This window comes from Elephantulus edwardii, unplaced genomic scaffold, assembly GCF_000299155.1.
Source record: "Elephantulus edwardii isolate Elephantulus edwardi_28Jun2011 unplaced genomic scaffold, EleEdw1.0 scaffold00109, whole genome shotgun sequence".
Taxonomy (NCBI): Eukaryota; Metazoa; Chordata; class Mammalia; order Macroscelidea; family Macroscelididae; genus Elephantulus; species Elephantulus edwardii.
In genome coordinates, this window is record NW_006399859.1 from 8,771,545 (window position 1) to 8,784,953 (window position 13,409).

The 13,409-nt window shown below is 35.3% G+C and overlaps 1 protein-coding gene across 3 annotated transcripts in view; it reads left to right on the forward strand.

Annotated features, from left to right (window-relative positions):
• Positions 1 to 13,409, forward strand: part of SOX6 (SRY (sex determining region Y)-box 6) — a 704,108-nt gene that overhangs the window by 376,961 nt on the left and 313,738 nt on the right. For all 3 annotated transcript variants that reach the window (XM_006892046.1, XM_006892045.1, XM_006892047.1), the window contains one exon: positions 2,335 to 2,424. In XM_006892046.1, the coding sequence (XP_006892108.1) occupies positions 2,335 to 2,424 (90 nt within the window). The remainder of the gene's footprint in view (positions 1 to 2,334; positions 2,425 to 13,409) is intronic.

Genomic DNA, 13,409 nt, shown 5'->3' on the forward strand with positions numbered 1-13,409 from the left:
TTATTAAAAATTCAACCTTTAATCACAATGGTAGATTATTTGTTAATGCCTAAGAATTTTTTCATATGGTTTAAAGAAAAAAAGGTGGGAAATGGGAAGGAAAGGGAGGGGAAAAGAAAATGAAAAGTTTAGAGACCTTTCTTTTAGTAGAATCAAGCTGCCTCTATTAGAAAAATCTTTAGCTCCTACCATAGCTTGTATGGTTGTTGTTTGTCATCTATTCATACACTGATCTGGATTCCATCCAGTTCATGAGTGATTGACCATGCCGTGGACAAATGTTAATTATTTTCACCAATACTTTCTAATCATGCAGTGTTCTTCTCATCTCTTACTCAAGAATTACTGCCTTTTTCTAAGCTTATCTAGCTTCTAAAACCTTTTGGATCCATCTTAACCTTACTGTCATTCTGAAAAATTCAAGGAGGATTTAGAAGCTGAAGAAATAAATAAAAGGAAAATGCTCAAGAAATAGCTACTGATATGGGAAACGAAAAATATTTGGAATTAGTATTTGAAATATGATTTTTAAAAGAAGCTATCAGAATTTTGACACTGGAATGTTAAAGTTTAATGGGCGTATGCTTTTCTCCAGCAAGTTAATATTTAAATCTGCATTCTTTTTCGGAAACATGTACTATTTGTTGAGATTTGAAGCTCGGAAGATTTAATGATGTAGTCAAACCCTAGTTTCAGATTCATCTGCATAACCATAAGTCATTAAGAAAAATTTGATAATTATCACAATATTCTAAAGTTTGAATTTATATAATATTTTTCACTCTTTATAAAAATTAATGCAAATGAGTCCCTATATCCTAGAATATTAATTAGAAAAACAGTAGGGAAACTATTAGTATTTAAATAAGTATTCTCATTAATAATAATATATATGTGTTTTTATAGATGAGTTATAGTGGTTTATTGCTGTGGGACAGTGAGCATCATGGCTTTATTATCTCTTTTTACCCTAAATAGGTAGTTTATGTAAGTTGTCATGTTAAATTAATTTTAAAATTCTAAATTAGCACAGATGGTTTGGCTTCTTCTTTCTGAAAGATCTTCTGCTTTTCTTGCATAGAATATAAATTTTGTTTGGGATTAGATAAATTACCTAGATTAAAAGAAACAATTTAAGTTTACATATATCAGAAAGAGAAACTCTTTCTGTCCTTTTTATAAGTCTACAAAATGATAAATGTAGACCAAATATTAATAAAATAATAATTATAGTGCCAAGTGAATTTATGTGACTATTTTAATACATTTAGGAAAATGAAATTGTTTGTTATTTCAAATTGGACACAGTGATTTGGGCATGTGGGCAGAAGGGACCAGTCCTTAGAGAAGGACATCATACTTGGAAGGTTAGAGGGATAGCATAGGAGAGGAAGACCCCAGATGAGATGGATTGATACAGTAACTGGGGCAATGGGGGTTGGGGTATCTGAATCAGTGAGACTGGCTTAGGGCAGGGAAGGCTGTATATAAGGTCTCTATAAATTTCCGGCAACTGGACAGCACATAACACCGACAACATCCTCTGTCATTAAAACAGGGGGTTCTGATAGCCTATAGAGAGCTGTGGTGCTAATGCAAAGGCAGCACTTCTTTGTGGGTTCAAATTGGCTAGCATCTTGTGGGAGAAAGATGGACAGTTTTCTCCTGTGTAATTCACAACCTCTAAAAATTTGGTGAAGGGTCAATTATTGACAACTGTTAACAGCAGTAAATTTTGAGTTATCACTCTATTTTTTAAAAAATATTTTAGGTGGCATAATTTTCTTTTAAATAAACTGGCATTTTTTATTTGCAAAACATCTAGCTTAACTATTTTGGAAAACATTTTATGATATAATAATCTGTTTAAAAATATATTTGCATTGTTGTTGTTATGTGCCATCGAGTCGCTTGCGACTCATAGCGACCCTATGAACAACAGCTCTAAACTGCTCTGTCCTGTGCCAATCTCATTGTCTCTGACAAACATCCTGATTGCCCAGTCACCAAATCAATCCACCTCCCAGAGGGCCTTCCCCTCCTGCACCTGCCCTCCAACCTCCCAAGCATGATGTCCTTCTCCAAGGACCGGTTCCTCCTTACAACCTGTCCGAAGTATGTCAGACGAAGCCTCAGAATCCTTGCCTCCAAGGAGCAGCCCGGTTTAACCCTCTCTAGGATGAATCTGTTTGTTTTCTTAGCAGTCCATGATACCCTCAACACTCTTTTCCAACACCAAATTTCAAAAGCATCAATTCTCCTTCTAACCCTCCTTGTCATTGTCCCCATATATTTTAAAAATATGTAATGTACATATGTTTTGTATCTTAACAGATTCCTCCTGCATGGAAAAACTACTTTCGAAAGATTGGAAGGAAAAAATGGAAAGATTAAATACGAGTGAACTTCTTGGAGAAATTAAAGGTATAATCTACAAAATATCAAACATGTCAATACAAAGATATTGTTTTTGAATAGTTGAATACCTGCTGGTCTTCTGCACTTTAACACTAAATTCTTACCTCAGCACTTGTTTATATATGGAGGATAAATGTACAGTGTGTTTGAAATTTTACTCTTTCTAATATGCATGTACATAATGAAAATCCACCATTTCTCTATTAGTCTTTAAACATATCATTTATAGGATAAACTGCTTTATTAGTTTACTAAGTAGAATTATGCAGAAGAATAAGATATTCTGTCAAAACATGGATAGCAATGTGGTCTTAGTTCTTTATCTTCAAAATAATGATAATAATTTAGAAATTCATTAATTTTTATTTCTTCTGACCAAAAAAGGTGAACTGTAGCACCCAATTAAAAATAATTCATAAGATATGATATTATGCTGTATATAAGGACTCATGGGAGCACTCTAAATCTTCTTTCTTGTTGTTATGGTTGATTGCTGTTGAGTCAACCATGACTCATATTGACCCTATGAACAAAAGACCTGAAGCCTTTCTATAACTATCGTCTTTTCTCAAAGTTCATAGAGTTTCCAGAGGCATGTTGTTTAAGGGAGTGGATGCCACTGTAAACTCTTACACTTTCTTAGATGAGTAAGTTTGAGCTAGTCACTTAACTTTTCTATAACTTCAAATTCCTAACCTTTAAATTGATGATTATAACAGTATCTATCTCTTCTTTTTAAATTTTTTAAAATGTATTATTAATTTCAATGAAAATTTACAGAGACTTTGGATTTCCATTCATTCACTGTTGCACTTTTCTCCCCTCTCAACCCTCCCCATTAGTATACTACCCTCTTGGAAAAGTAAAAGAAAAATTCTTTCAATGTTTTACAATCCCTTCTCCCAGGTCCACTTCACTATACAGAATTCACTCTGGTCTCCAGTCATGACAAAAGTGCCATATAACATATCCCTCTTAAACAGTTTTATCCCTCCCTCATCTGTTTCAATGTAGTATACATTATTGAACCCATCTTTCTCAGTATCCCCCCCAACCTGGAGGTCAGTCCTGTTTTACAACAATGGCACCATGCAGTGCAATGCCACCTTCTGTGACTGAGATACTTCACTCAGCATAATGTCCTCCAGGGTCACCCATTTTGAATAATATTGCATGAGTTCCTTGTTTTTCAGTGCAGCATAGTATTCCATTCATTTGTTGATGGGCACTTAGGTTATTTCCAACTCCTTGCTATTGTGAACAAAGCCACAATAAACATGGATGTGCTTATATCTGCTTGGATGCCAGTTATGTCTCTTTGGGGTATATTCCCAGTCATGGAATTCCTGGGTCAAATGGTTCTCTGTTTGCAACATTTTTGAGAAAGTGCCATACCGCCTTCCACAGTGGTTGCACCATTTTACACTCCCACCAACAGTGAATAAGGGAAACAAACAAGCAAACAAAAAACCAACTAAACAAAAAACAAAACAAAACCAAAAACCCCACAACAGTATCTATCTCATATTTTCAGTAAGGAGTTAATACATATCAAGCTTTTAGAAGTATTACCTGTAACTCAAGAAAACACTGGAACATAAGCTTTGGTTTTTGTAATGGTTAGTAATGTTACTTTAGGAAGACAGGTTGATCAATCTCAAACAGAATCATGTACTTTAATATTCCACAATCTTCGACTTTGATGAGTGTTGGCATTTTTGAAGATGTATTTAGTATTTCTACTTGGAAACATGTTTTTAAAATGCATTCTCCATCCATTCTAGTTTTAAGTTACTTTGTCAGTCAGGAAGCGAGACTTCTTACCTCACCATGCTCTCTCTTGCTGATTCCTTTATGAAGATAATAATTCTTTTATTCCTAGTTGTTTGTAGCATGAATGAAATCCAGTATAACTTACACTAGCCATTTCAGAACTTAATTATGTTCAGTTTTAGGTGATTCTTAATATTTTATTATGGATCTAGTTGTAGGGATTGTGCTACCAGTTTAAAGGCACATGGTTCAAATCCATTAACTGCTTCATGGGAGAAGGATGGGTAATCCTTCTGTGAGATTTACAGCCTCTGAAAACCCACTTGAGGGGTCAACTGTCAGTCAGTTCTGACTTGGAAGCACACAACAATATTTAATTTAAAATTAAAATTTTGCAGTTATCTGATGAAAAGAGACCCTGGTGACACAATAGTGAAAGTACTCAGATGCTAACTAAAAGACTGGTCAGTGCTTTAAACCTAGAAAGATGTTGCAGGCTACTTCCCTAAAGATTTACTTTTGGAAACCCTAATGGGGCAGTTCTGTTTTGTCCAGTAGGTTTACTATGAGTCAGACTCATAGACTCAGCACTGTGGCAAAGAATTTGGTTTATCAGAGAAAAATCCTATTTTGAATTTATTCAAAAGTTTCCTGGTATTCAGGGGTGTTATGTTTAACTCAAACTAAGAGAAAAATAAGTCATCTCTTTTCCAGTGAATAATTAATGACTTATTCTGTTAACTAATATAGTGTCAAAATCAAGTGGAAATTGGATATTATTTTGAATTTAACTGCTTCTGGTTTGTGCTCATAAAGGCCATTTGCTATTTTGGAGAAAAGAAGCAACTTATAACTGACGGGTAGAAAGAAAGTCATTAGTGACATATTCTCTATCCAGCTGCAATAACGTGGTGTGTGCTACTGTGCACGTCATTCTGTGTTTTCTTCCCTTTCCAAAGTCATTGGTTTTATAATGGTGGGAACAGAAGTGGCTTATGCAAAGACAAGTTTTTGCCAGCGTGAATGATGGGGGCTTTGCTTTTCTTAAAATGTAGAGCTAACATTTTATTATGCTATGATTCAACATCAACTTTTTAAAGTTTTGAGTATCTTTTCCATCTTATGTTTATTTAATACTCATTATGAGTTAAAATCTGAAAATATGTTGGTCTGAGATACTAAAACTATATAAATTTCAAAATTGGAGTGTTTGAAAGACTAGGCTTTTCAAGTTCTTTTCTTTTTCCACTGTATACTTTTATGTGCTTGCTTATATTTTATCTGCTATTCTGAATTTTCTGAATATGGAAATAATGTTTTTCCTAAGTTTTCATTTTTTACTTAATTATCTATTCTTATCTCCTAAGATACATTCTAAATAAAATATAATGATAATGTTTTATAATATTAAAATCCCAGTGTTCAATAATTAAATTCGACATATCATGCTAAGTAAAACTCATTTTCACCCTAAATGAGACCAGCTCATCCAGTCAGTTCTAATTTCTAGTGACCCTATGAACAACTTCTCTGAATTTTCCCTTATTCTGTACCAGCCTCATAATTTCTGATATATTCGAGCCCATTGATACCGTCACTGTGATGATCCGTCTTTGTGAGGGTCTTCCTTTCTTTTGCTGACCCTTCACCTTTCCAAGGATGGTATCTTTCCAAGGGTTGGAAACAACATACCCAAAGTAAATGATATGGAATTTCACCATCCTTGCCTCTAAAGAGCACCTTGTTTGCATTTTCATCAAGACATATTTGTTTGTTCTTTTGTCAGTCCATGGGCTAGTTAGTACTCTTCTCTGCAGGTCAAAGACATTCATTCTTATTCATTGTCCCACTTCCAGATGCACAACAAGTAATTGAAAAGATTATGGCTTGGATTAAGTGTACTGTAGCTTTAAACTGACATTGTTCTTTAACACTTTGGAGACGTCCTCCATTTTCCCAAAGCAACTAATCTTTTCTGGACTGTTGATTGTGGATCCTAGCAAGAAAAAATTGTGGGCAAGTTTGATCTTTTCTCTACCTATCATCATAGATACCTTTTGGCCAATTGACGGTATAGTGCCATTTTTGTTTTCTTGGTATTGAGGTGCTATTCATTTTAAAGGTTGTACCACTTTTGTCTTCTGCAGTAAGAGCTTCAAGACCCCTTTGCTTTTAGCAAGCAAGGTTATGTTATCTGTGTAAGACGCATTGTTGATGACTCTTCCTCTAATCCTGATTTCCACATTCTTTTTCTTAAAGTCCAGCTTCTTGAATAATCTCCTAACCAAACTCATTGCCAGGCATGGAGAAAGGGTCCAAGTCTGAAGCATATCTTCCTTGCAGTGTTCCTTTGCTTGTTTGAACAACACTTTCTTGGTCTAGATAGAGGTTTTACATGAAAACAATTAAGTCTTCTGGGATTCTTCTTAATATTCACTGTTTGTTAAGATCCACACACTCTTAAGTATTTGTATAGTCAATAAAACACAAATTGACATGCCATCCTTATCGTATTTTCTACTTTCAGCCAAGGTCCATCTGACAATAGCAATGATATCCCTGGTGCCATAACCTCTTATAATCTTGCTTGAACTTCTGACAATTCTCAGTCAATATGTTGTTTTAACATTTTTTGGATAGTTATCAGCAAGATTTCACATGCTGGTATTAGGGATATTGTTCATTAATTTCCAGATTTGCTACCTAAATTAGTCTTCCTTGTTTTGAAATTGTAATGTGTTTAGTGTGCTTTCATATGTTTAATTTTAAACACTGTCTTCCAAAATACATACTATTTTGAGTTATATACATTTAACATCATAAGCATTCTGTATTTTAACTGTTTTCTCTGATAAAAAAAACTTATTTTTAGAAATAATTAAAAACATAACCAAAATCAATTTGTCTTTTAATTCTAACTGTATTTTATTGTTGAGTCTTTTAATTTTCAAAGTGACTATATTATGGCATAAATGTAGTTGTGCTATTGACTACAGGTTTTGTGGGAGAGAAAAGATGAAGAATTTCCTTTTATTGATATATTTTTTGTTTTTGTTGTTATGTACCATCCAGTTGTAACCAACTCATAGTTGACACTCCAGTGGGTTTTCAGCGGCTGAAATCTCACAAGAGATGATTTCCTATCTTTTTTGTGGAGTTGCTGGTTGTTGTAAAACACATGCCTTTGGGTTTGGTAGTGCAACTTTGGAACTCAGATGTAAGGTCCTTACGGATCAGAACTGAGTCAAAAGCAATAATGTTTTGGTTTATGTTAAGTATTTATTCATTAATTTAGAATCCTCATTATATGATTTATTACCATTTGAATTATGTACCCCAACAAATGGGTTGTAAACTATAATTTTTATACTAGTGGTCATAATTCCACTTGGGAATGGATTGCTTTTATTATGTTTACAAGTCAGGAGAGCTGGACAGTAACTAGGGATGATAGATGGAGAATTGATGCTTTTGAGCTGTGGTGCTGGAGAAGAGTATTGAATATACTGTGGATTGCTTGGAGAACAAACAGGTTTGTCTAGAGAGGAGGGTGTGTATGATTAGGGAACTATACCCAGGTTTTTTTGTTTTGTTTTGTTGTTTTTTTCACATTGTTGCACATTTTCTCCCTGTGTTCCTCCCCAGCTCTCCATGTAATGTCCATTGTATTTCTGAAGCTGTACACTGGACATGAAATGTCCCATCATTCTTCTGCAGAATTACTGATTAATTCAAATACAGAGAGACACCACCTCAGGGTTTAGGTTAGCAGCATAATTCCCTATAGACATGACACCAGGACTCTCTTTGTTTGTATATACTATCTCTTATTTTATCAATATTCTGCCTTTATGCAGATTATATATGTGGCACTCTGGTGGTCTAGTAACAAGAAGCTCTACTGCAATCCCAAAGGCATGCAGTTCGAGCCTACCAGCTGCTTCACCAGAGAAGGATGGGAAATCTCCTCCTATGTGATTAACTGCCTCTGAAAACCTGCTGGAGGGTCAGCTATGGGTTGGTTGCAACTCTACAGTGCACAAGAACATATATAATTGTATGCAATTTTATTGGGTGTAAATATACTGATTAAATGAGTTCCTCATTCAAGAATCTATACATATTTTCTTTTATAACATTACTTACAATCCCCTTAATAGTGGCAGCATTCTTTTAACTTCTTCCCCTGGGTCTCTCATTTCCATTAGTCCATATTTCTGGCCCCTTCTTCTCTTCTGAACTTGTTTTTGGACAGATGTTTCCCTTTTAATCTCATATGGTTGATTGTTTTGAAGGGCATGTTACATTCTTCATGGCTTTTATTATTCAATGTATAAGTCTATTGTTTGGCGGAAAGAAGATTTCTGGGAGTGTGTTTAGGCCCAAGTCTAAAAGATGTCTAAAGGCCTTAGTCTTGAGTATACCACCAGTGAATTGTGTCTGTCTTACGATTCTGAATTTTGTTCTGTATTTTTCTCCTAGTCTGTTCAGGAAGGGTTTCTGGGCATTAGTTCTTCTGACTTAAAACCTAAAACTACAGGTAGGTTCTGACTCGATGATACAAAACAGCAATGACATTAATCCTGTTTCCATATTCTTGCAATGGTGAATAATGCTGCTATGAACATTGGTATACAAGTCATCACTTGTACCTCAGTTCTAATTTTCTCAGGGTATATTCCAAGCAGTGGAATAGCTGGATCATGTGGAATTTCTATGTTCAGCTTTCTGAGGAAATGCTTGACTGTACCAGTTTACAATCCCACCGACAATGTATGAGAGTTCCTTTCTCACCACATCCTCTCCAACATTTATTACTTGCTGCCCTTATGAACTTTGCTACTGTTACTGGAGTTAGGTGGTAACTCATTGTGGTTTTGATATGCATTTCTCTTATTGCCAGTGATTTGGAGTATTTCTTCATGTGTCTGTTTGCATTCAAATATCTTACTCTGTGAAAATTCTTTCCATGGCATTCTCAAGTTTTTAAGATCCAAGTCACTATTCATGAAGTAAGATGTAAAACATTCTTTATGAGCTAATTTTTTGTCAGTTATCATAGATTTATCCTTAGAGCATGTTTCTAAATCCCCACTCCCCAAAATACAGTCCTTCAAAGTATTTTCTTATGGTCAATAGTTATTATAATTTTGCCTCTATATGTTCTACATACTTGTATTTGCAAGACCTACATTTGTACAGGTAAACATTTTATGGTCTCTGTGCCAGGAAATGTGGAAGATAATTACCTGGCCAACTGACTAGAAGAGAAGCATATTTGTTCTTATTCCTAAGAAAGATGATCCAACAGAATGTGGAAGCTATCAAACAATAGCCTTAACATCACATTCAGAAAAAATACTGCTGAAGATCACTAAAAATTGGCTAGAATAGTGCCTACACAGAGAATAGTGGGAAGTTCAAGCTGGATTTAGAAAAGGCCTCCACACCAGGGATGTCACTGCTGATGTCAGATGGATCCTGGCTAAAAGCAAAGACTAACAGAAGGATATCTATTAATACTTTATTGACTTTGTAAAGGTGTTTGATTGTGGCTAACATTGAGTGAGAATTCCACAACACTTTATTGTGCCCATGCTAAACCTATATCTAGATCAACAGGCTATTGTCCAAACAGAACAAGGGAACATTACATAATTTAAATCAGGAAAGGTGAGTGTCAAAGTTGTATCCTCTTTCCATATATAGTCATTCTGTATGCTGAACAAATTACTTGAGAAGCTAGATTCTATGAGGAGGAATGCAGCATCAGATTGGAGGAAGACTCATCAATAACCTTCGTTATACAGATGACACAATCTTACTTGTGAGGAAGACTTGAAGTACTGACTAGAAGATCAAAGATCACAGCCTTCATTATGAATTGCATCTCAGTGTCAAGAAAACAAGTTATAACCATTACACTAATAGGCAACATCATAATAGATGAAGAAAAGATTTAAACTGTCAACTTTATCTTACTTGGATCCACAATCAGTACACTTGATACCAACAGCCAGGTGATCAGGAGACTTACTGTTCTGGGAAAGTCTGCCGTGAGGCACCTTTTCAATTTACTACGGAGCAATGATGTTAGTTTGAGGACTAAGGTGCATCTTAATCAGTCACTTGCCATGCATCTAAGTAATATACAGTGAATAAGGATGACAGAGAAGCTTTGATGCCTTTGAGTTGTGATGTTGGAGAAGAGGACTAAATATTTCATGGACTGGCAAGAGAACAAACAGATGTGCCTTGGTGAAGATGCAGCTTGAATGCTCCTTGGAAGTAGTAAAGTTGTTTTTTTTGGTTTTTTTTTTCACATACTTTAGGCATATTGCTAAGATAGGCTGTTCCTTGGGGAGATACATCGTGCTTGGAATAGTGGATTCATGTTGAAAGAGAGGAAGACCCTCAAGTAGAGGGATTGAAACAGTGACTGCAGCACTTGACTCAACTATGTCAGAAATTATAAAGATGACACAGGATAGGATAGGGTTCAGATATGCTGTTCATAGGGTCAATATGAGCCTCACTTAACCAGCACTCACCAGCACCTAACAATAACAACAACACATGTATATGAAGAAATAGTTTCTGCCAAACCTGTACTCATGAGTATGGTCCCATATCTTATCAAATTGTAAGCTATTATTTACAGTATAAACTATTACATATAACATGTAATAATATATATTATAATATAATATATTGCATGTATTATTTGCAGTATATACAGAATATTTACAATATTCTGTATATACCAGTATTTAATATTGCTGCCTGTAACTTGTGAACATCTCCCATTGTCTTCCTTAGCCTTGGTTATATTGTGTTTGCTTCCTCTTTTGTCATGAATTGAATTATGTCCCTATAAACATGTGCCAATTTGGCTAGTCCCTAATTATCCTATGTTTTTAAATCCTAACCTCTGTAATGTTAATGCTTCAAGATAAGAGATAATTTTGTAATGATATAATCATCCTTGTGATACAATCTGAGATGTGATTAGTGAATCATTAAGGGAATAAAACTGAGCTGTAACCCTTTTAATTAAGACACATCTCTCATGTATAAGGGGAGTGTATCTGGTGTGTGGTCTATATAATATTTTTCTTAAAAGAGATAAATTTGGAAAGAAATAAACAGAAAGAAGAGAACCTCAGTACTACCAAGAAAGTAGAAACAAAATTGGGTGTATCCTTGGACCTAGATTTCTGCACTGGGAACTTCTAGAGTTAGGAGGCAAAGAAAGGGAAAGACTTTTCCTAGAGTTGGCACCCTGAATTCAGACAACTGATTTCCCAAGAGGTTAAAATATAATTTTTAAAAGCCAGCCACTTGTAATATCTCTCTTATGTTGTTGTGTTGTGCCATTGAGTCAACTATAACTCATAATGGCTCTGAACCTTGTCCTATGCTGAGCCAACCTAACTGACCCTGACATACCTGTCCTCCTTGCCACAGTGACTATGTTTGTCCATCTCATTCAAGGTCTTCCTCTCCTGTGCTGAACCTCTACTCTTCCACACATGATGTCCTATCCAAGGACTGACCCCTCCTGACAACATGCCCAATGTATGTGAGATGAAGTTTTAAAATCTTTGCCTCAAACGAGCAACCCTTACCAGGACAGACCTGCTTAGTCTCTTGGCAGTTCATGGTATATTGTTGTTGGTGTTGAGTCAGAACCAATCCACAGCTGACCCTCCAGAAGGTTTTCAGAGACAATAATTGCATGGGAGAAGATGGCCCATCATTCTCTGGAGCAGGAAGGAAATGAAAACTGTGTGTGTTTGAGGTTGCAGCACAGCTTCTTCCCTAGAGGTGATCAGAAGCTCCCAGAACTGCATAATATCCTATTGTGTATTTTGCCGTACCATATCCATTCATCTGTTGAATGATACCTACTTGATTTGTTTTCATAATTTTTGCTATTGTGAATAGTCCTGTATTTATGTGGATGCAGATATATCTATTCATGTCATAGGTTTATTTTTTCTGGGATAGTCTCAGTGAGGTTCCTGGATTATATACTATCTTTATTGCTATTTTTTTTATTAATTTCAATGAACATTTACAGAGATTTTGGATTTCCATTCATTCCTTGTTGCACTTTTCTCTCCACCAACCCCCCCCCCACACACACACCCAGTTCGCTCTTCTCTTTGAAAAGTAAAAGAAAAATTCCTTCATTGGTGTACAATCCCTCCACAACCCCTGACCCCCACCTGAGTATACTCCACTCTGCAACCTTCATTCCAGACTCTTATGATAATCATAATTCCCTGTAATATATTGCTTTTAAGCTGTTCTTTCCCTCATCTGTTTCAATGCAGTATACATAATTTATCCTAATTTTTTAAAGAAGCACTGTTCATACTGTTCTCCATAGTAGTTAGACCATCTTACAATCCTACCAGCATTATATGGGATAGCCTATCTCTTCTTGTTCTCTCCAGCATTTGATGTTACTTACTTTTTTAATTTCTTCTGCTATTGCTGCTGTGAGATTTTAGCTTTCTGGTTAGGATTTTCATCTTTTAAATGGCTAATAATCCTGAACATCTCTTCATGCATATGTTGGCCCCTAAATGTTTTCTTTGGCTAATTGTCTGTTCATGTTGTATGTCCATTAAAAAAAAAAAGATTAGTCTTTTTGTTGTAGAAGTGTTGACATTTTCTAGAAATTTTAGGACTTTCAGAAATGCAATTGTCAGAACTTTCAGAGACTTGTACACCGATATTCATAGCAGCATCATTCACTACAGCAAGAACATGGAAATAGCCCAGATGCCCAAATATAATGGAATGGATTGAAAAATTATGGTGCATTCACATGATTGAATACTATGCAGCATGTAAGAGCAATAATTTTGTAATTTACTACCTAACATGGAAGGAACTGGAGAGCTAAGTGAACTCAGTCTCATAAAGACAAATAATGTATAAGACCATTATTGTAGATTGAGTGGGAGGATCTAAGGAGGGGAGGGAAGGTCTTAATCATGGGGTCACACAGTTTGATAGGTGGAGGTAGTGTGAGTAAAGGAAAGGGGAAATATCCAGTGTGGAGAACAATGTATACGAACTTTATAAACTTTGTAAGTAAACCAGTATAAAATAATAATAATAAAAGTATAAACAGTGAAATACTAAATCAATAAATGTGACCTCATAAAACAAAAACTTTCGTCCATCAAAACACTTTACCAAAA